The sequence below is a fragment of the Dicentrarchus labrax genome, unplaced genomic scaffold, assembly GCF_905237075.1.
Source record: "Dicentrarchus labrax unplaced genomic scaffold, dlabrax2021, whole genome shotgun sequence".
Classification (NCBI taxonomy): domain Eukaryota; kingdom Metazoa; phylum Chordata; class Actinopteri; family Moronidae; genus Dicentrarchus; species Dicentrarchus labrax.
The window spans coordinates 15,661,721-15,684,357 of NW_026136720.1; the positions used below are offsets into that span (position 1 = coordinate 15,661,721).

At 40.2% G+C, this 22,637-nt stretch overlaps 2 protein-coding genes across 2 annotated transcripts; one reads left to right on the forward strand and one right to left on the reverse strand.

Annotated features, from left to right (window-relative positions):
* Positions 1 to 3: 3 nt before the first annotated feature.
* On the reverse strand, positions 4 to 3,685 carry duox2 (dual oxidase 2). The gene is made up of 9 exons (XM_051381497.1): positions 3,488 to 3,685; positions 2,919 to 3,045; positions 2,329 to 2,507; positions 2,168 to 2,225; positions 1,941 to 2,075; positions 1,498 to 1,705; positions 1,173 to 1,387; positions 873 to 1,063; positions 4 to 533 (listed from the first exon to the last, which is right to left on the reverse strand). Exons 3-9 carry the CDS (start codon positions 2,473 to 2,475, stop codon positions 522 to 524), a joined length of 966 nt encoding a protein of 321 aa, XP_051237457.1. The 5' UTR covers positions 2,476 to 2,507; positions 2,919 to 3,045; positions 3,488 to 3,685; the 3' UTR covers positions 4 to 521.
* Positions 3,115 to 19,689, forward strand: duox (dual oxidase). The gene is made up of 34 exons (XM_051381493.1): positions 3,115 to 3,220; positions 3,507 to 3,627; positions 3,733 to 3,816; positions 3,920 to 4,084; positions 4,492 to 4,679; positions 4,855 to 5,056; positions 6,205 to 6,371; positions 6,820 to 6,883; positions 7,259 to 7,355; positions 7,506 to 7,596; positions 8,509 to 8,611; positions 8,830 to 9,002; positions 9,126 to 9,301; positions 9,618 to 9,736; positions 10,340 to 10,477; positions 10,583 to 10,696; positions 10,977 to 11,179; positions 11,475 to 11,660; positions 11,912 to 12,137; positions 12,436 to 12,526; positions 12,627 to 12,802; positions 12,913 to 12,982; positions 13,124 to 13,165; positions 13,601 to 13,779; positions 13,906 to 14,136; positions 14,232 to 14,331; positions 14,417 to 14,466; positions 14,566 to 14,693; positions 14,808 to 14,961; positions 15,106 to 15,338; positions 15,425 to 15,583; positions 15,665 to 15,820; positions 16,298 to 16,426; positions 18,820 to 19,689. Exons 2-34 carry the CDS (start codon positions 3,561 to 3,563, stop codon positions 18,940 to 18,942), a joined length of 4,584 nt encoding a protein of 1,527 aa, XP_051237453.1. The 5' UTR covers positions 3,115 to 3,220; positions 3,507 to 3,560; the 3' UTR covers positions 18,943 to 19,689.
* Positions 19,690 to 22,637: the final 2,948 nt, after the last annotated feature.

Sequence of the window (22,637 nt, forward strand, 5' to 3'; positions counted from 1 at the left end):
TAAATCAATTATCCAAGCAGTTTGGTATTCATTATTTCTCTCATGTTTTCACATTTATTTGGATCTCAGAAGATGTGAAAGAAGGATACTTCAACCAACAACACAGCTCAGAAACTGCACAAGTTAAACCACGTGTTGTTGCCATGGCAGCATGCATGCATTGCATCAAGGATCAAAGTAATCAATATCAAACTAACAATTGTTTGTTTCATCTTTCATTTCTAAAGAAGAAATAGTTAAACAATGACAGAGCTATAAACCATATTGATCAGTGTATATACACATTGTATGGATCCCATACAACTTTATATATTGTACTTACAACTACTGCAGAGTGACAATGAACTTAAAAAATACAACTATATACAGTTAAATCATTTATAACACAGAACACTTAACAGGCTCACATATAAACTTAAAACAGGTGTGAAATTGGACACTCCATCTGTAACACATTCAGCAAAAAAAATAATCTTCAAGTATTGTTCTGGAAAAGCTCCCTGAGGGAAACCAGGACAGCTTCATATATGTTCCTAAAACACACAAACAAAATGATCAAAGTTAATGAGCTGCAAAGGCAGAAATGTGTCATATGAACAGAAAAGTGCAGCACTCAGGATTCATGATGTACCTGCTATGATTCATTTTATTTTAATCTTGCATCTCTTATTAATACTGCAGTAGTCACATTTTTCAAGTGTCCCAAAGTAGAACTGAATATGTGTTTTGCAACAATAAATGTATATCAAAGTCGGGTTTTCCAACAAATTCATAAAAGGACGCTGCTTAAAAATGAATGACTAATCCATTCATAAGCAGCAGTGATTGTCAAAAGAAAGTGCTGTATTACCCTCTCAGTGTCACCAACTTACCGCCTTGACTTTTGATGTCAGTGGTGAAATTGTCACTCCATCAAGGAACACTGTATTCAGGTAGCCCTCCCTGTAAGAAACGTCCTCATCTTCATAACTGTCGACGCCATCACTGAAAGCCTCTTTCATCTTCTCTGGCATCATAAAGTTAAACATCACCACCAGAATCCCAATGATGGTGCACAGCACACCTGGAAATCATGTTCAGTTAGTAGAAATCACTCCCCTTTATTCGCTGGCTCTGTATGCCAGTTTAAAGCACAAAACATATGAAATGAAAGTGCAGTTTCTTATCTTTACCTGTAGCCAGAGCCAGCCAGAATGAATGGCTGTACTGGGTTTCAAAGGAGTCCGTTCCTATGGAGAAAACACACTGTGGCACGTTCATGATGGTGGAGAAGGAGGCCATAGAGAAGAAGATGAAGGCAGCGGTGGCCAGCATCATGTAGCCGGCGTACAGAATGACCGGCATGGAGAAGAGGATATTGGCGAGCAACCAGCAGCAAAACGCTGTCCTGTAAAAGAGTGGAGCCATTTTAATTTCCTCTACTCTTAACAACTATGTACGGAAATCCTTCGTACATCAATACAACTTCAGAGTGTAAGAGGTTATTTATCGTTTTACCAGAGGGTTGCAGAGGCGTATCGTCCGGAGTATCTGTACTGAAAGATGAGTCCACATGGGCTGCTCATGGTGAATTTCTCAGCGATGTAAAGGATGGGGTTGGGTAAACCTTTCTCCAGAGCTTCCTCATACTCTTCTTCAATAGTGTCATGCCAGCTGAACATCTCATTGTAGTCTATAGTCTCATTGAACTGTACGACAGGTTTCCCTAAAAGAGAAAAGAGGAGCAAATTAATGTGAATCCACTGTGACAGATTCATCTAAAATCCATAGAGGCCTACAAGATAGATAAAGAGTTATCCCTCTTAGTTTTTACTTTTAATGGCAGAACTTGCAGTATTTTATCAGACTGTTGAGTCAACGTCTTAATCAAAGTTTACAACATTAAAGCTGCCAGTATGAGCACATGACATTTGGACATAACAGCAGCAACAGTGACTCACCCTTTAGTGTGACATTAATGCCATACAGTCCAACATGCAAACCGATCTCGGCGTTAACCACTGCATTGCTGAAAGACTTGTAGGTGGCATTAGTGGTCATTCTGGCCTCAGCCCAGTCGTTAGTAAAGTTGAGCGCTGCAACGAAAAGACACAAAGGTGAATGACTGGAGCAGGAAAAGGAAAATCTGTGATTTATTCAACGGCAATGATAAGAAAACAAAACTCACCCACTATCACCACACCTATGAACAAGCTGATAATTATTCTAAACATCCAGAACAGCCTCTGGCACAAAGAGAAAGAGAAGAATCAAAATTATACGAGACAGTTCTGAGGTTTTGTGATACCACTGCAGTGAGTAATAGCTTATCGGATGGGTTGCACTCACCGACTTCCCTCGTATCCCTGGCAGAATGAGAAGAAGACTGACTGCTAGCACAAGGAAGACCAGAATAATGGTGAGCAAGCGGCCACTGAAGATGAAGGAGGTCCTTTGTAGAGGGTAGAATGGGTAAATGTCATCGTAGAAAGTCATCTTAGCTCCTGATCTTACGGACGCAGCTGAGACTAGACAGTGCAACAGAGAAGACAGTGTTAGTGGCGGGGTTCTCAGTTTCCTCCTGATGCAGAGATAGCAGCTCTTGTTCCTTACAGTTGATAAGGGATGGGACATTATTACTGCCGTGTAACATGGCACATGATTAAGCACAAACATGTCTGACTCGTGTTATATCGTTTAACATTCCTTGGCACTGTGTCTCTGTACTGCAAAGAAATAAAATGTGTCTGTATAATGCACAAAGGTGTGCAATTCTATACATCCACGTGACCACTTGAGTCAGTGTAATGTAAATAGGTGCTCTTGACTTGGCTCCACGCTGATTTTAATGCATTCATTTGAACCTAAATGTAAAGAAAATTCTCAAAAAAAAAAAAAAAAAAAAAGAGAAGAGGTAAAATCCAAAAGATCTCTCTTACCCAAAAGTTGAACGACGTGGAGTGAAGAAGAAGAGAGTGAAGTGTGAATGTTGAAGGGAACATACACTTCTTTTATACCACTGGCCCCCTTTGTGTCACTGAGGAGGAGGATGCATTGACTGGAAAGCTGAGGAAAAGAGGTGTGATTCAGAGATGATGACCATTCCCATTTGGGCAACACAGGTCACATGCAGTTTGTGATAAGCTGTGCAACATATGCTGGCTTTAGTATTGCACCATCCCTCCCCTGCACTTGTGCACCACTCCTGCACCACTTCTACACTACACTTCAGCCTGTAAAGGTAGGTAAGACTCAACTCATTCATCTTCTCTTATAAAGTAATTAAATGATAAAGAAAACAGGGCATTGCCTTTGGATGTATGCAGTCTGCGCACATGACCAAAAGGAACAGTGCCAACGTTGTGTAAAGTTTTGCTGTTAACTCAAGCAGACAAAGGGCGTCAGCTGTAGAATTAGACTTCCTGGATTTTCTTTGTAATCTCTAAACCAACAAATGCAATGCAATACAATATTACAATAGAAATAGTAATAAGTACATTCCAGTTACCTTCGCCTTGTCTTTTCAGAAGTGCTTCACTCCTCTTGGCTGAAGACTGAGCTGAGGAGCATCTCTCGCATCAATGGATTTGCGTAAATGGGTTTGGAGTATCTGTGCAGCGGTTGGCTTGGTGCTCTGTGTCAGTGAACGTGAGTAGACAACAATTGTACTTCATGTTCAGAGCCATTTAACTCACTTAACGTAGAAATGTACAGTAAGGAACGGTGTATAAAGCTGGAGGATGTCTTGAACAGGTTCAAGCTGTGAAATAACATGGGAGGTTCCTCGCTTTGACGGCTGGTACAACAGTTTGGGATATCCCAGGCGCGGAGCTGTCGGTAAGTCACATAGTTGCCAAAGTGTGCAGCAGCAGCAGCAGCAGCAGAAGTGGCTCAGCCTGCCAACACACCTGGTCACCGGACTGTGTTTGTGCCCGCGCAGGTTCTCACCTTGTGCGACTCGTGCCCGCGCATTACTGGGACGGAGTCTACCAGCCGGTCCAGGAGCCGCTGCTGCCAAACCCCCGCAGACTGAGCAGCCTACTGGCCGGAGGACCCTCCGGTGTGCCTTCAACACGCAACCAGACCGTGCTCTCTCTGTTCTTTGGTAAATATAAAATGCATCCTGTCAATGCATCAAAAAATATAGTTGGAAAACTTGAGATAAAAAATTACCCAAACTGAACTTTTGTTCTGAGGATGTACCAATGTGGCGCCCTGATATTTTCCCCACCCTTAAATGACCAAAGTGCAACACAGGTGTAATATGTTAAAGTAGTAGGTTACTTAAACTGTTGCTTGTGTAAAAGTTGAATCAAGAAATAAGAAGCAGCCTAATGTTGTCATTAAAGATGATATTGAGTAAGAAGTTGCTGATATTGGCCTGATACTATTCCAATAATATGCTATTTGGACTTGCACCAAAAACAGCAACAACAACAACAAAACAAAAAAACAAAATTAGATCAGGTAAATGTTTCTGTAGTATTGACTTTAATGTTTTTTACTTCTCAGGGTATCATGTTGCTTTTGAAATCTTTGACTCAAGAACTCCTGGGTGTCCACCTGAGTTCATGAACATCAAAGTCCCAAAAGGGGACCCTGTATTTGACCCTACTGCCACCGGGAATGTCCTGCTGCCCTTCCAGAGAGGACCGTGGGACAAAGAATCCGGCCAGAGTCCCAGTAACCCTCGCACACAGGTGCTATTTATCGACTCTTACCAACATGAAATAACCAAACTGCAGCCTCCAGAAACAATCTTTAAATGTGAACATTAAGCTAAGAACAGTTCTGGACGGCACTTTATCTCATCTTACCATACATTACCCTTTCCTGAAGTGCAATAATTTGAGAGAAAAAACATGCAACATACAGGTCAACCTGGTGACAGCCTGGATGGATGGCAGTTCCATCTACGGCCACTCCACGTCCTGGTCTGACTCCCTGAGAAGTTTCTCCGGAGGGCTCTTGACTTCAGGCTCTGAGTGGAACATGCCAAATCAGGCAACAGGTCGCACTTCCATGTGGAGCACCGCTGACCCCTCCACAGGAGATCATGGATCCAATGGCCTTTATAGTGAGACATTTTTATACTTTATACTTCAGATCTGACCTGCACCAAACACTATTTGCAAATAATGAATTTTATTGTCCCGTGCCAGACAGGGTTATATCATCAGGAGCTTTTTATAAACATGTCAGGGGAGCTGTTGCAGAAAGGTGCACCAAACTGACTACTATTGTGTCTCAGTGATTAAAGGGACAGTTCACACAAAGACATAGTTCCTCCTTACCTTTATTGGAGAAATGTTGGCTGGGTCTCAACTGAAAACACTGAGCTCAGTGGCATTTAATCTATGGACTTTAAAGCCCCAAAACTCAATATCTCTTTCCAAGTAGAATTATACACTTGTTCATAATAATTCATAAGCTCTGTGAACATTTCACCTCCTTCAAACACCAATTATCAATGAAAGGTGGTTACTATATGTGGAAGCTGAGCTGCTATGTAACTTCTCAATGTTTTGAGCATCATATACTAGTTGATCTCCACATCTTTGTGATGATCATCTGGATGCACAGATTTCACTCAAGGCACGCTGATATATGTTTTAGTGTGCGTTTGGCTGTACTCAACTGTCCCTGTAACAATCTGGTATCTGTTTTTATTCTGTGTGTGGCAATCGATACTGCAAGCTGCTAAAAACAAGCAGCAAGAATTTCTTGCAAATATTATTTCACCCACGTCGGCTTGCATCAAGGTTGCAGCCTGCGAGTCTGAGTCAAAAGAGGCCCCGCCTGACGTGTGTTATGACTCTTTAATTATTGTGTAAATGTATTGTCACACTCACCACAGTAAATCCCTCTCTCTATAGCGCAGAGGAGGCCGTACAGGTGTCATGAAACCAGTGTTTTGTTGCTTGGTTTGTTAAAGGTGTGTAGTTATTATCTGGGGCAGAGGCGACGGATCTTCTCAGCTCTGTTGTCACGTCCTTAAAAAACAAACAGCCAAATTATCTTTCCATTAGCGGTCAGATATACTCATCAATCAATGCAATGATAGTGTGACACTATACCGATAAGATGCCCCCTGAATTTTGGGGTAGTTTCCCACATTAAAACGCTACACATGCAGCCCATTCTCTGTTTATTGTGTGTTGTTATGTTAATTCACATGATGGAATAGCAGAATTACCAATAATATTTGCCATTTTCTCTGTCTAGTGTTGGGAAATGCCTGGGCCAATGAGAACATGTTCACGGCAGCAGAGGGGATTATCTGGTTTCGCTACCACAATTATGTAGCCTCCAAACTGCATGAGGAACACCCAGAGTGGTCAGACGAAAAGCTGTTTCAAAACGCCAGGAAGACCGTTGTGGCCACATTCCAGGTAGAAGGAAAAGTCTCCATGTAATCCCTCCACTGCACAGGTGCTGATTTAATTTGCACTCTGGACAGAACGAGGTTGCATCAACACCAGGTGGTCGTGATTTTATGGATGAAATTGATGGTTTTAGTTTAATGGTGAATGCATCATCTCTTACTTGCTTGATTAGTCAAGTCCGTCCTCTGCAAGAGCTGTCCTCAACAACATTACACACTTGTTAATTACTTTTTTCTAGTTAACAAAACTATTTAAAATCAAATGTTTTGGGTTATATCAAATCAAAAATAAGCAAGCAACAATCATAAAATCACTTTTTTCTATATTTTTTTCTATATAGAAACTATTTTTTAAAATCCACTTGCAGGATATATTCTCACCTCATGCAATAACTTCAGTTTTAGTGTGGATTCAAACAAGCTACAATAACTTTTATCCCTATTTTTCCACACAGAATATTGCTCTCTACGAATGGCTGCCTGGATATCTTGGAGACAAAAAGCTTCCTCCTTATCCAGGTAAGACTCATCCAGAGTGCGTGTGCGTACAAGTGGAGGGGGACAGGTAATGCACTGGTGCCCACAAGCCGTGGTGAGGTGAGCTATCGTTGGTGGTGTTTGACAAATATGTGCTCCGTCAGCAAAGCATCACCCTGAGTCTCTTTACTTCTGCTGAATAAGCACCCACAGCTGAAGAAAGTTAAAGGGACTATAGTCAGATGAGCCCGTCACCTCAATCACTCTTCATTTTCATTACTATACTGCTCTATTTGCCTCACTTTGACCATTTGGATGATGATAAAGTGCATGGCATGAAGATTGTTTCTAATTCAGCTTCATTTTATTCTTCTTCTATTGTTTTATATTATGTTTCTTTCATTTCTCTGTATACAGGTTACCAGAAGTTTGTGGATCCAGGGATCTCTCCTGAGTTTCAGGCTGCTGCCATACGATTTGGCATCACTATGGCCCCACCTGGTGTTTACATGAGGTATTCTCTCGGATAACTATGTTCATGGGGGCTTTAGTTCAATGTAATATTATCACATGCTGCTGTGAATAGTATCAGATACCATCTAAAACAGATTATGTACTGTATTATAAATAAAAGCCTCCACACTGGCTCTCCTCTTTCCCACAGAAATAGCACCTGCCATTTTCGGAAGATTGTCAACACAGATGGCAGCTTATCGCCAGCAATGCGTCTTTGTAACAGCTTTTGGAAACGTCAGGTATAATTTGATCATACTTTATTTACATAAGAGAGTTTAGAGTTTATTGACTGGTGGGCTCATTTAAAAGTCCAGTGTGTAACATTTAGGAGGAACTATTGGCAGAAATGGAATATAATATGCTTTCATTTTATTCCCAGGTCGCCACGTAGTTCAGTTAATTGCAATCTGCAACTTCCCTGCTTGATCCAACTAAATCCTACACACTGGTCCTCTAAATACTATAAGTGTTTATCATCACAAACGTTTTCTTCACCACACTCCACCGCTGTTTACTTTAAAGCGTTCTTTCATTTCTGATTCCTTTCTTGTAAGTAGGGGAAGAATGATTGTTTTAATAAGAGCAGGCAGTCACATTTAGAACAATAGTTTATTTATGGAGACAGTGGAAAAGTACAAAAGGAGAACAGCAGTGTAGTTCAGCCAGGACTTGACTCTTTGTGGCTTGAGAGTAAGTACAAGAAAGTAAACCGCTGTGTGTCTCTGAGCACAAATAAGGTCATTTGTAGAAATATTTCGGCACTATTTTAATTACCAATCACTTTACATGTATTTCTGTAGAGAAAAGTGTACAGTCTATCAAATCTCAAACTGAATACATTTTTCTTTGATAAATCATAGGTTTTTAATTTTATAGTCAGTGCTTGCCCTTTGAATAAAAGTGATATCTATGTTCTGTTAAATATGGATCTCTCTTGAATATGGAAAGTTTCAGATGGATACTTGCCAAATACTTGCTGTGATGGATGATGTTGGTTTCTCTACAAATTATCTTGCTGAAGAATTGGTTTAAACTGCCTCTACTTTAATAATATAACAGGCTTGTGTATTTTTAATGGCCACCTATGAGAGAGAGGAGTAATTATGTAATCAGTACATTACATATTAATGCGTTTGTCATTGTGTTTCCAGAGCATCAACGTGAAAAAAAGCCAGGATATAGACGACCTCCTCATGGGCATGGCGTCCCAGATTGCAGAGAGAGAAGACAATATTGTTGTGGAGGACCTGAGAGGTGTTTAAACTTTCTTCATCACTGCCTGTATCAGAAATCAGAATCAGAAACAAGTTTTTTTACTAAGTGGGTTTGCATATACATTGAGTTTGCTGTGGTGCTGTGGTCAGAGTCAGAACTATACAAAGTAAGAGAAAATACAAGTACCATAAAAGTCAAGTAATCATATAAAATAGAAACAAATATTCACTGCTCTGATCTGATTTGCACCCTTACAGACTTCATGTATGGGCCCTTAAGGTTCACCCGGACAGATCTGGTGGCCATAACCATCCAAAGAGGAAGAGACTTTGGCCTGCGCAGTTACACAGAGGTCAGAAAAGCTCTGGATCTGCCTCCTGTCAAGACATTTGAAGACATAAATCCTGAGCTCAACAGCACCAACCCGCAGGTAAAACCTAGAGTCTCCTTAGAAACAAAATGTCTTTAAAGCAAAGAATAATCAGACATGAACTGCAACCCCACCCCCAGTAATCCTGCAAATTAAAATGTGTGTCTTGTGTTTCTCCAATAGTTGCTCCGTGATGTTGCAGAACTGTATAACAGAGACATCTCAAAACTGGAGCTCTTCCCTGGAGGACTGCTGGAGTCTGTTGATGGTCCAGGTCCAGTTTTTTCTGCCATTATCTTGGACCAGTTTGAGCGCATGAGAAATGGAGACCGCTTCTGGTTTGAGAACAAACAGAATGGGTAAGCTGCTCTCTAAAGGATTCAAAAATAGAAGTAGTTATCATAGTATCTTATCCAGTGGGCCCATATTTGATAAGATTTAGTTATTCCAGAACAGCTGTAATATACTGTAGATTGGCAGATTGACAATGAAGAGTGTAAAACCTATGAACAAAATAGTATAAATAGATAGTGGAAAGATAGTAGGACCCCCTGGAACTATCTCAAGGACCCCAGACAAAACCCAAGTACAGTGTGATATAGAGTATCTCATATTACTGTTTGTGATACCCATTCAAATGTGTGTCAGTTATCTTACTACAATTGTATTTTCCAGTTTGTTCACAGATGAGGAGATCCAGATGATCCACAATGTGACCTTTCATGACGTCCTTATTGCAGTCACAAATGCAGAAGACACTGATATACAAAATAGTGTGTTCTTCTGGAGTGATGGTAAAAATGTGTCTCCTATATTTGATTTAAAGATCAAGAAAATGTATTATACAATGTATCATCATACAACATAAGGTTGTACAATGAAATTAAAGTTTGCAGTCCATTCATGCTACACGCATAGCTCCACAGATGATTACATTCATATTAAATAACATATAAAATGTAATATTTTTATAATATTTATATACCACCATGTACAGCAGCAACAAGATTGTGATGATAATATGGTTTCATCTTTAAATAAAAATCTAAGTCTTCAGTCTAAGTTGGGCTCTCTTCCTCTCCTCCTGGGGAGATCACAGCATCTGCATGTGCAGCCTTTGCCATAGTCAAAATCTCCTGATCCAGTCAATTTGAAAAATTTTGGCTTAGCCCTTTAAAATCAAACCAAGTCAGACATCATTCAGTAATATTTTCAGCAATAAAGCAGATTAAAACAAAAATGTAGCAAGTTTGAAAGAGATACCGGCCACTGCATCTAAATACACTGCCTTTGCCATAGCATGGTCCTTGATCCTTCATAAACAAACAAGGATTTCTTTCTAATCAGTGATATAATATTTAATGAATGGATTAAAAAACTGTCTCTGTTGCCTTTAGGTGACCCTTGTCCTCAACCCACACAGCTGAATGCATCAATGCTCCATCCCTGCACTAATGCTACCAAACTTAATTACTTTGATGGGAGCAAAGCTGGCTTTGGGATATTCATCATTGTCCTGTTCCTATTTCCTGTGGGTCAGTATCATACTAACAAATGCATCTCTTTTGGCACTGCAATAATACTGAGACCTCTCATCAACTGTTTTGTCGTAAAACTGTTTTAATTATTTTACTTTACAGTTAGTTTTCTAGTGGCCTGTATGGTGGCGTATCTCCGCAAGTACAGGTACAGGAAGTTCCAGAAGAAAAGAAAAGCTGGTGACAGAATAGAGGGACCAGCTGGGGAAATCACTGGTATGAAATATGTGGGATTAAAACAATCCTTCTAATACTTTATTTGCACTGTCCAAAGAGTAAAAACATATTATCTATCAGTCAGGTTTTACGATGGACTCAATGTCAGCTGTTTTTAAACATAAGCATCAAGGGTTAATATGGGACAGCTGGATACTGAAGATGAGGATCTTTAATGATTTATATTACATTATATTAAAGTCATTATAAACAAGCTGAACTCACACGAAAATAATGCCTTCATCATCATCCAGAGTCCTCTTCTCGTTTTGCTCCCCAGCCTATGAGTGGCAGGGCCGTAAAAAACCTCTGCTTCCTGTCATTGTGGAGGTCGATGAGAAGAGGAGGCTGCAGGTCTTTGACAGATCTGGGTCTGCTCACCGCAGCCTCAATCTAGGCAGCCAAGACTACCTAGATGTCCTTCTCTCCAACGACCGTAACCATAAAGCTCTGCTGCTCAAAGTGTCAAAAGAGTACGACCTGGTGAGTAGCTGAAGTTTGCACCTTCAGGCTCTGGATCTGAAAAAGCAGCCACAGTCTGATTCAGGAAATAAATGTTGTGTAAGCATATATAACCAAATTCTGTGTTCACATTTAGGAGTGTTTGCAGTTTAAGCACATCCAGCTTTCTCACTTACGCACTGAAGTTGCTTCTACTCTTATTTTTCATCTCATCCAATCGTTGGTGCAAGCATGATCCTGCAGATATACCTGATCTACATCACTTTTATCTCCCTGCAATTCCTGTTAATCTCCTGCTCTCGGTTTGTACATCCAGGTGCTGTTTTTTGATGACGAGAGCAAACGTGCAGCATTTGTCAAGCATCTGCACCCGGGGGTGACAGACATCAGGCCGGAGATTAGAGTGAAGCAGATGAGAGAGGAGGAACTGCTGAAGGAGGCTTTAACCAAAGAGCAGAGGGCTCAGATTGTGGAAACTTTCATTCGACACGCTTTCTCTAAGGTACCGTCAGCCTCTGGGTGTTTACCTCATCCTCCGCTCTGTTACAGCGACAGCAGCTTTAAGCCCGGCCACAAAATGTCGTCAAACCTAGTTTGAGGTCAAATTAGGTCCGACCTCCAGTCAAAAGAGCTAATTGTTGGTCTCGATGGTGAGCTCATCTGTGATGGATACACTGAGGTTACTCAGTTAACGTCTGAGATATTACTAATGACTCTATGGTGACATAATGACACTGTTCTTCTGGTGCGCAGGTCTTGGAAATAGAGAAGTGTGACGCCGGGGACATGAGTGGCGTTTCCCGCAAGAAAGCCAGAGAGGTTCTCCAGTGCGAGCTGACAGCGTCTGAGTTTGCTGATGCACTGGGCCTCAAGTCTGACTCCTTATTTGTTGACTCTATGTTCACACTAGCTGATAAAGATGGAAATGGTTACCTCTCCTTCCAAGAGTTTCTGGATGTCATAGTTATCTTTATGAAAGGTAAAATGCACGACTCCAAAAGGCTACAGCTGCTTTGTGTCTTTGTGTGAAAGAATTTTTTTTTTTTCAGAGCTCAAATTGCTGTCCGTTATTATGTTAAAACAATCAAAATGGAAACCTCCACAACAGCATTTAGAATATCGTGAAACTCGATTTTATTTTGGTATCTTGGCTGCTCTTTAGGGATGAACCACTTTAAATATACAAATCAAGAAAATGTAATTTCATTGAATGGCATATCTGGTATTTAATAAAAATGTAATTGATTGATTCATTGGTGAAATGTGTGTTTAACCAGGGTCTCCTGAGGAAAAATCCAAACTGATGTTCTCCATGAACGACATTGGTGGAACTGGTTTATCAAAAGAAGAATTTGCCAGGATGCTCAGGTTTGATCGATTTCTGTTTTTTTTTTTCAATAACCGCACCAAGTATTCATTCTTTTCTTTTGTTTAATGTTTTATATTCTCCTGTTCTGATGTGCTGCAGGTCTTTCATTGAAATATCCAACGGTGCTCTGTCAAAGAGCCAGGCAGAGGATGGCATCAAGGCCATGCTGCAGGCCGCAGACTTTGATAACAAGGAGAAAATCACATGGGAGGACTTCCATTTCCTTCTGAGGGACCACGAGAAGGAGCTGCAGTTTGCCCAACTCAATGTCAAAGGTTGCAGAAAGTTTTGTCTGGAAGATCTTTTTTAAATCCTCATTTCTACGACCTTGTCTGATGAATCAGTGTGTGTGTGTGTGTGTGTTTGTGTGTTTGTGGGCGCACAGGGATGGAGAAACAAGGGAAGAAGCGGCTGAGTCGAGACCAGAGAGTGTCCTTTATTTGTCCGGCAAACAGGTAAGAGAACAGGACACGGGCTGTAATCACTCATCCAGATCACAAATGTAACAACTGTTGCTTGTCACTAGACAAAAAAAAAAGATCCCTAGTGACCATTTTTTTCCCGACCTTAATATCTTTTTCATTCTTTGTTTGCAGCAGCAACAAGACAGATGGACCGGAGATACGCAGACGGAAAAAGTTTGTTCCTTGTTTAATTCTACTGTTCTTGTAAATGACTTTTTGAAGGAAAGATAAGGAATCTTAAAAAAGATGTATGATGAACCAAAACTGATATAACTAATTTTTGTTCAGTTTTGGGTGTTTTTTGTGTGTAAATTATCACCATAGAGAAGTTAAACAGATTAGTTGTTGTAACTGTTGTATAATAGTATTTACTGAAAACTATCCCCCATGTTAAAAAATTACCTTTAAGTTTCTTTTGTTTTATATGATGCAACTGTTCTTGACTCCCTTCAACCACAATGGCTTTACTGTAGAAAGTTATTCAGTGAAACCCTACTTCTTTAGTTTGTGTGGCCTAAATATGGTAAAACACAGCTAGAAGACAGACGACAGCTGACAGACAATGAACATTCACTGAATAAAGTCTAATGGATTTAAATACATTTCCAGGTTAAGTGTCAACACTCCAAATGTCTATGTGAAGCCCAAGCGTGAGCAGTACATAAGGAACCCAATCCAGCAGAAGATCCAGCAGTTCAAACGTTTCATTGAGAATTATCGCCGTCATATCGTCTGCTTCATCATCGTTTACGGCATCGCAGCTGGCGTGACCCTTGAAAGATGTTACTGTGAGTAGAAGTCTTTTTCTCCTTGTTCTGCTTCCTCACTAATGTATTATAGCCCTACTTTACCACCATACAGATTTCTGGTCATTGTGAGTGTATTCTGAACTGATTGAAAACCGTTGTTTTCAGACTACACTTTGCAGGCAGAATCTACAGGTATCCCTGAGACTTCAGTGGTCGGCATCACCGTCTCCCGTGGCACTGCGGCTGCCATCTCCTTTCTGTTTCCCTACATGCTCCTCACCGTGTGTCGCAACCTCATCACACTGTGCCGAGAGACCTTCCTCAACCGATACATCCCCTTTGACGCTGCCATTGATTTCCATCGCTTCATGGCCATGACTGCCATCATCCTAACAGGTTGGCAGACGGGAGGAGATCACAGAAGTGATCATAGAGAGTAATGATGGAAAGTTCTTTGCCTGAGCTCACTCCTGTTTCTGTTCTGACTGTAGTTATTCATAGTTTGGGCCATGTGGTCAACATCTACATCTTCTCCATCAGCGACCTCAGCATCCTGTCTTGTCTGTTCCCCAGAGTCTTTTCCAACAATGGGTAATATTTGAATTATGTGCCAGACTTTAACAGATAGTTGTGGAGAAAGTTTTGTTTACTGATTTTAGTGTTTTTATTATTTTAGGTCTGAACTTCCTCTGAAGTGGTCGTGGTGGTTCTTTCAAACTGTTCCAGGTATCACAGGAAACAGATCTTAGACCTTCAGTGGTACATGGACTGCTTGTTATATTATGCTATAATTCTGTTTTCTGCTCTGCTTTGTTCTTTTCCTAGGAATGACTGGTGTCTTGCTTCTGTTTACTTTTGCATTCATGTACGTTTTTGCCTCACACTATTTCCGTCGTATCAGTTTCCGCGCATTTTGGATCACACATTACCTCTACATCGTCGTGTATGTTCTTGTAAGTACTTTTCTGACTTTAAAATACCCCGAATGCACTCTGCAGGCTGGTGCCTTTCATGACGGGAAGCAGTTTTATTAATAGTGTTATCCTGGCTTTGTTTTCATTCAACAGACAATTATTCATGGCAGTTTTGCCCTGATCCAAGAGCCCCGTTTCTACATCTACTTAATTCCACCTGCACTGCTCTTCCTGCTGGACAAACTCATCAGCTTGAGCAGGAAGAAGTTGGAGATCCCAGTAGTCAGAGCTGAGCTGCTGCCTTCAGGTGACACTTCCTGGAAACTCACTATGGAGTTTTTAAAATGTCTCCTTATCCTCTGCCTCTCCTTGATTTTAGTCTTCGCTAATTAAATAGCATTTTAGCACTATTCATTCAAGTTGACTCTTACCTTGGCTTCCCTACCTGTAGGTGTGACACATCTGGAGTTCAAGCGACCACAGGGCTTTGTGTACCGTTCGGGCCAGTGGGTCCGCATTGCGTGCCTGATGTTGGGCACAGATGAGTACCATCCATTCACACTGACGTCAGCACCTCACGAAGAAAACCTGAGCTTGCACATCAGAGCTGTGGGGCCCTGGACTAGCCGCCTCCGAGAGCTTTACACTGAAGAAAGCCTGCTCGAGCTTGGCGCGTATCCAAAGGCAGGTTAAAGCGTGTAAATTGTTTAATCTGCTTCTCCATTCTTTGTCTTGTCATGTATGATATCCATGTTTTGTTTCGTCCTCAGTTGTACTTGGATGGCCCGTTTGGTGAGGGCCATCAGGAGTGGATTGACTTTGAGGTGTCTGTTCTGGTGGGAGGAGGAATTGGAGTCACCCCATTTGCCTCCATCCTAAAAGACTTGGTGTTCAAGTCCTCCATCAAGTCCAAGATTCAGTGTAAAAAGGTGCTGCTCAAAATCAATTATTTGTGCAAGACGCTCACTCTATAAACAATCTCTTGCTAACATTTCACTGATTATCTGAAGGTGTACTTCATCTGGGTGACACGAACACAGCGTCAGTTTGAATGGGTGTCAGACATCATCAGGGAGGTGGAGGAGATGGACACCCAGGAGCTGGTCTCTGTCCACACTTACATCACTCAGGTGGCCGAAAAGTTTGACCTCCGCACAACCATGCTGGTGAGATCTGCAGTCCCCATTTCGAAGTTTAAAAAAATGACTGTAATGCTACTAAATATTTAACAAACATTAATTTTAATGTTGACTCCTGAATACACGCCTTGTATATTATAGGAATAGTTAGTTCACAAGATCAATACCACTCTTATATCTGTATCATCAATATGATAATATGAATCAATTTGTACAAAAACATAAGTGGTGACAACAATTTGTTGCTTTTACAATTCAGATTTAACAAACAAGATATAATGTGTCAATTACTAAGTGTTAGGGGTGCTGTTCGGCGTATTTTGCTTCCTTTAGACAAAAGCAGAGCTAACTGGTTATATGGTCATATTTAGCATGCAGTGTTATTGAACTTCCTATTTAACTCTGAGGGAAGAAAGTATATTTCCCCAAACTGTTTCTTTAATATTAAATAATGATGAAAACCACTAATGATCTCTCACCATTGTCTTTGTAATGTGTGGACAGTACGTGTGTGAGCGGCACTTTCAGAAGGTGTGGAACCGCAGTCTCTTCACTGGCCTGCGGTCGGTCACCCACTTCGGCCGTCCACCCTTGGTGTCCTTTTTCAGCTCACTGCAGGAAGTTCACCCGGAGGTCAGTGCTTCATCCATCTTCAATTCAATTCAATTCAATTCAATTTTATTTGTATAGCGCCAATTCATAACAGAAGTTATCTCAGGACACTTTTCAAATAGAGCAGGTCTAGACCGAACTCTTTAACATTAATTACAGAGACCCAACAGTACCACCATGAGCAAGCACTTGGCGACAAGGGCAAGGAAAACTGCCTGTTAAAAGGCAGAAACCTAGGACAGATCCTCCGGCTCTAGGTGGGTGGTCGTCTGTCTCGACCAGTTGGGGTGAGAGAGAGAGAGAGAGAGAGAGAGAGAGAGAGAGAGAGCGACAGACAGACAGACAGGTGCACAGCAACAACAGTATTGGCAATGGCAGTCAAGCAGGACCATGGCAGGAGGCTCCACCAGGATCCATGAGAACCTGCGAGACGGAAGCACAAGAACTCCGGGGAAGAAGTGGAGTTAGTAACATGCATTAAAGGGACATGAATGAGTGCAGAAAGAGAGAGGAAGAGAGTAGCTCAGTGCACCATGGGAAATCCCCGATAGTCTAGGCCTATAGCAGCATAACTAAGGGATGGTTCAGGACTCACCTGATCCAGCCCTAACTATAAGCTTTATCAAAGAGGAATGTCTTAAGCCTACTCTTGAAAGTGGTGAGGGTGTCTGCCTCCCGAACCACAACTGGAAGCCGGTTCCACAGGAGAGGAGCTTGGTAACTGAAGGCTCTGGCTCCTGTTCTACTTTTAGAGACTATAGGAACCACAAGTAGCCCAGCATTCAGAGAACGTAGTGTTCTAGTGGGGTAATAGGGTACTATGAGCTCTTTAAGATATGAAGGGGCCTGACCATGAAGAGCTTTATAGGTGAGGAGGAGTATTTTAAATTCAATTCTACATTTTATAGGGAGCCAATGCAGAGTAGCTAGTACAGGAGAGATGTGATCTCTTTTTCTAGTTCCTGTCAGTACTCGTGCTGCAGCGTTCTGAATTAATTGGAGCGTTTTAATGGACTTATTGGGGCAACCTGATAATAAGAGTTGCAGTAATCCAGCCTTGAAGTAACAAATGCATGGATTAGTTTTTCTGCATCTGTCTGTGATAGTATGTGTCTAATTTTTCTAATATTACGTAATGAAGAAGGCAGTCCTAGAGGTCTGCTTTATGTGGGAGTTAAATGACAAATCCTGATCAAAGAGAACTCCAAGATTCCTGACAGTGGTGCTAGAGGCCAAGTTAATGCCATCTAGAGTGACTATATCTTTAGACAATGAGTCTCTAAGGTTTTTGGGGCCAAGAACAAGAATTTCGGTTTTTCTGAGTTTAACATCAGAAAATTGCAGGTCATCCAGGATTTTATGTCCTTAAGACATGTTTGTAATTTAGATAATTGATTAATTTCATTGGGTTTGATTGATAGATATAACTGCGTATCATCTGCATAACAGTGAAAGTTAATGGAGTGATTCCTAATAATGTTGCCTAAAGGGAGCATATATAAAGTAAATAGTATTGGTCCAAGTACAGAACCTTGTGGAACTCCATGACTAACTTTAGTATTTATGGAGGATTCATCGTTAACATGTACAAACTGAGTACGATCTGATAAGTATGACTTAAACCAGGTTAGGGCAGTTCCTTTAATGCCAATTTGATGCTCAAGTCTCTGTAAAGAATATCATGGTCAATGGTGTCAAATGCAGCACTAAGATCTAATAATACAAGTACAGAGACAAGTCCATTGTCGGAAGCAATCAAAGGTCATTATTAACTTTAACCAGAGCTGTCTCTGTGCTATGATGAACTCTAAATCCTGACTGAAAATCCTCAAATAAACTATTGTTATGTAGAAAGTCACACAACTCTTTGGCGACTACTTTCTCCAGAATCTTAGAGAGGAACGGGAGGTTAGAAATCGGTCTATAGTTGGCTAAAACCCCTGGGTCAGAGTAGACTTTTTAAGAAGGGGTTTAATTACAGCTACTTTAAAGGACTGTGGTACATATCCTGATAATAAAGAAAGATTAATCATATCCAGTAAGAAGTGCCAATTAAGGGACAACTTCTTTAAGCAGCCTAGTTGGGATCGGGTCTAACAGACAGGTTGATGGCTTCGATGAAGAAATGATTGAAGTTAACTGATGAAGATCGATAGCAGAAAAACAGTCTAAATATACATCTAAGTTTACATTGACAGAAGTCCCTGAACTTGGAGGCCACTGATAACTGTTGATGGCAGTTGGTGATTAATTTTTTCTAATAGTAATATTTTATTATAGAAGAAGCTCATGAAGTCATTGCTACTTAAGTTTATGGGGATTCAGCTACCTCATGTTTGCCTGAAACTTTGCCCAGTCCTCCAGCCTCAACAAAACCAATTAATTAACTTTTAAACTTGTATTGTTTTCTGTAGGTTGGTAAAATGGGAGTTTTCAGCTGTGGACCGCCTGGACTGACCAAGAATGTGGAGAAAGCTTGCCAGCAGATGAACAAGAGAGATCAGGCCCATTTTATACATCACTATGAGAACTTCTAACACTTCCTCAGCACTGGACTACATTGGCTCTGGAAGTAGGGGTGCTGAAGGGGCTGCACCCTCTAAAATCTGGGATAATGAAAACCATTAGTTTATAAAAATGTTCAAACTGATAATGACTTGGCTTTTTTATCTTTCTGTTTTATCCACAAAAAAGTTCTAAAATGTGTGTAAAATGTTATATGTTATAATTTATCCTGGCCATTGACATTAATGCAAAAACCACAAATGTCATGCATTTAGCATTTAGTCTGACATCATTATAGAGACTGACTCCCAACTCTGACTGACCTCCAGCGTCCCCGCTGCACTACATGGTGGCAGAAGAGGAGATGAGCCACTTTACGCTGGAGAATACGAGTTACTGCAGCAGTTAATTAGAAATACTTTTCCACACACAATCACAGAGCCAGTGTAGGATGTGCTGATTTCATGTAATGTCTGAAAGTAAAAGATATATGTTGCCTACTGAATATGTGTCTCTTCTTTACATCATTGTCTCTAATCATGAATGTTCCATTTCAATCAGTTGCATATAATATAAAAAAATACAGGATTCACAATTTATGTCAAATCATTTTTAATCATCATGCATTGTGTACTTCTTTATTTGCTGTTTGTTAGCTGTCTTTTTTATGTTTGCCACAAAAGTCTATGCTTTTGAAATTGTGTATGATTGATTTTATGTTATTGAGTTCTTGTGCTTTTGTGTGAAATATCTGTAACAAATAAATTACGATTTTACAATGATTTTGTACACTGTTGTGTCAGAAGGATGCATCCTACAACACAGAAGCATTGTCAGGTGTCAGATCATAGTTATTACAGCTTTAAAATGTGATGTCTTTGTTGTGGGATGTTAGTTTACGTAAGGACCTGTGGGATTTTGTGCAGTGGAAGTTCTCTAAATTCTGCTTTTGGCTCCTTCTGGTGCTTCTAGCTTTTAGACCAAATTTACACTTGAATTAACCCAAACTCCTAAATTTGATTTGTTGGTTGAGTGATAAGCCAGTCAGCTCCTCCACCCACAATAACAAGTAAAAATGTTTTCCACAGGGTGATGAATTTCTCTTTATTGCCATGATTATCCATTATTTATCTTGACTAATATTATGTGACCAATTGCATGCTTCACGTGTTTGATATTTGTCTTAGAGAGTGCTGGCTGCCCAAATTCTACTGCACAGTCCCAATACAATGGGCTGATCACATTTGTTTGCTCAGTAAATACTCAAAGATATAAAGGGTGTACACACATATTTAACTGAACTAATCATGGTGGCCTAGTGAAACTTTCCGAGAAGAAAAGCAACAAACCTACTCACGTGTGTTAACAGACAAACACATACACTGAACTGATGAAGAGTCTTTGAGAAAGACATTGAAACACTAGTGGCTCCAGAGACACCATGAAGTCTCCCCATTTACAAACAAAGTTGCTATTTATCCAGTTTGGGGATCAAACTAGCGAACTTCTCAGCACAAACCCAATATATTAGCTGATGTACTTTCCTCAGATTCACTGTATAACCACATTACCGCTATTTAGCACTTCTACTCATCATCCATGAATAAAACATAAATCTTGTCTTTCTTCCTACTGAAGCTGGATTTTTCTTGAAAAGGACAGAAATGCTCAGTCGCTGACTGAGATCAGTGATCAAATGGATGTTGTGTGGTGTCAGAGATCAGGGGAAAATGTTTTCCTTTGATGGGAAAATCTTGTGCCATTAAAACAGTAATACTGGATGCCGGAAGTTAATATTGACTGACTTACTTACTGTAAAAGGCGTGCAATTAGGCTATCCAACAATTGTAAAACTGTCATTATATTTAAATTTATAAGGAATCTATCAAGCAATCTGAATTATTGTGCAGATCACAAAAACCAAAAGGTAAATATTTCTTGTCCTTTTTCTGTTCTTATCTGTCTGCAATTCTTTTGTGCAATGACCCCTGCCATCATTATAATCTTATTTAATCCAATCTAATCTAATCTAGTGTCCCTTTTTGTTCTCTGGAAAGAGATTGTTGCAGACAGTAAAGGTTAAGATTTGGTCAGGTTGGTGGCTCAGGTGGTTCAAGTGGTTCATGGAAATACCAAGTACCAGCAGTGTCTTTTGTTCAAATCTGGACAACGTCCAGTCCCACATGCAGTATGATAACTTTATTTTTCTCTCCTTCACTTCCTTTCTCATAATTGTATGACTGAAAACAAAAATTTAATTTCTTGCCCTGACCATGCTAAAGTAGTCTTTGGTGTAGCTATTTCATTTCTATTGGCTTATTTAATTTATTGGCAATCAGCTATCCCCTCCTACACACAGGTGCTGGGTGAATATTGTTTTATTTTCTAATGTTGTGGATGTTGTTTGTGATCTTGTCAATTCTATGTTGTGAAAAAAGCCAATACAAACATTTTAATGTAGAAATGACATATAAAAAAAAAAAAAGACATGGCTCCTGCATTATCCAGTTATTTGCCCTGTTACTTTAATTTGCCAACACTTGTACAGCTGCCATACAAATGTTCTGCCATGGTGCTTACAGCATTACTGTATGACTCAACTTCCAATAAATAAAACCAATTTAAATACCTATGTGCCGGTAATGAGGAAACTGATAAGAGCAGCTTTGGAGCAGAGAGAGATCAAGACTATCAGGTGCATAATAGGAGAGCAAACAGGAGAGCCGTATTTAAATAATAGGTATCAAGCCTGCCTTCAAAGTCATGATAATATTAGAACTTATTAATGATAACTGATAAGAGTTTTGTTTATTTTATCAGTCAAGGAATACTTTTGTTGCAACTTTCATTTGGAAATCTTTATACAGACAAAGCAAATACATAAATCAAACATTTGCCAACGCCGAATTTTTCTCGAAATTCCCAATTTAAGTGTGATATTTCTTTACGGGTCACAAAGGCAGAGAGCAGCTACAGAAGATTTAAAGGCTTGTTTGTAACCAACAGAGTTGTAAAACTTTACTTTTATTAAATTAATATAAAAAAATACTTGTGTGCTGATTTACCATAAACATTAAAATGATAATTGGACACTGCACTCTGTGTTCGGACAATCTAAAGGCCACAGCGATAAATAGGTTGTTACTGTTTCTTCTTACGCTGTCTCGTCCATTTGGACAGATTAGCTAGTTTTAAATATATTTAAATGTGAGATTTAAAGTAGCTTATAGATGAAATCAGCTGAATACCACAGTCAGAGACCAGTTACTGCTACTCTGCTAAGCTAGGCTAGTTAGCTTTTACAAGGACTAGTTTATCTGCATTACTTTTTTCTACATTATGATGTAAGATTTAGCTTCAGTAATATCTATGTGATATAACAACAACTCAATTTCTATGAAAATATATTTTTTCAGTTAAAAGGAAACTGAAAAACGAGGGTACACTAGCGTTAGCTAAGGCTATCCCTGCAGCTAGCCTCAACTAGCCAAGATTAATTAGTTAGCTAGCAAATGCATGGCTAGCTACCGAGGCAGAGGCTTTCTGGTGGCCTGACCAATTACTGTACAAACACACAGCATTAACACTTTATCAGTGAAACTGGATCATATTTAATGTATAAAATATTGTCTTGTTTTACCTCTGATTCTGCTGCTGTAGCTGCCGTTAGCGTGCAACCGAACGCGGCTGGTCGTGCTGTTCACTGCGAGCTCCCAGTACTCAGCTA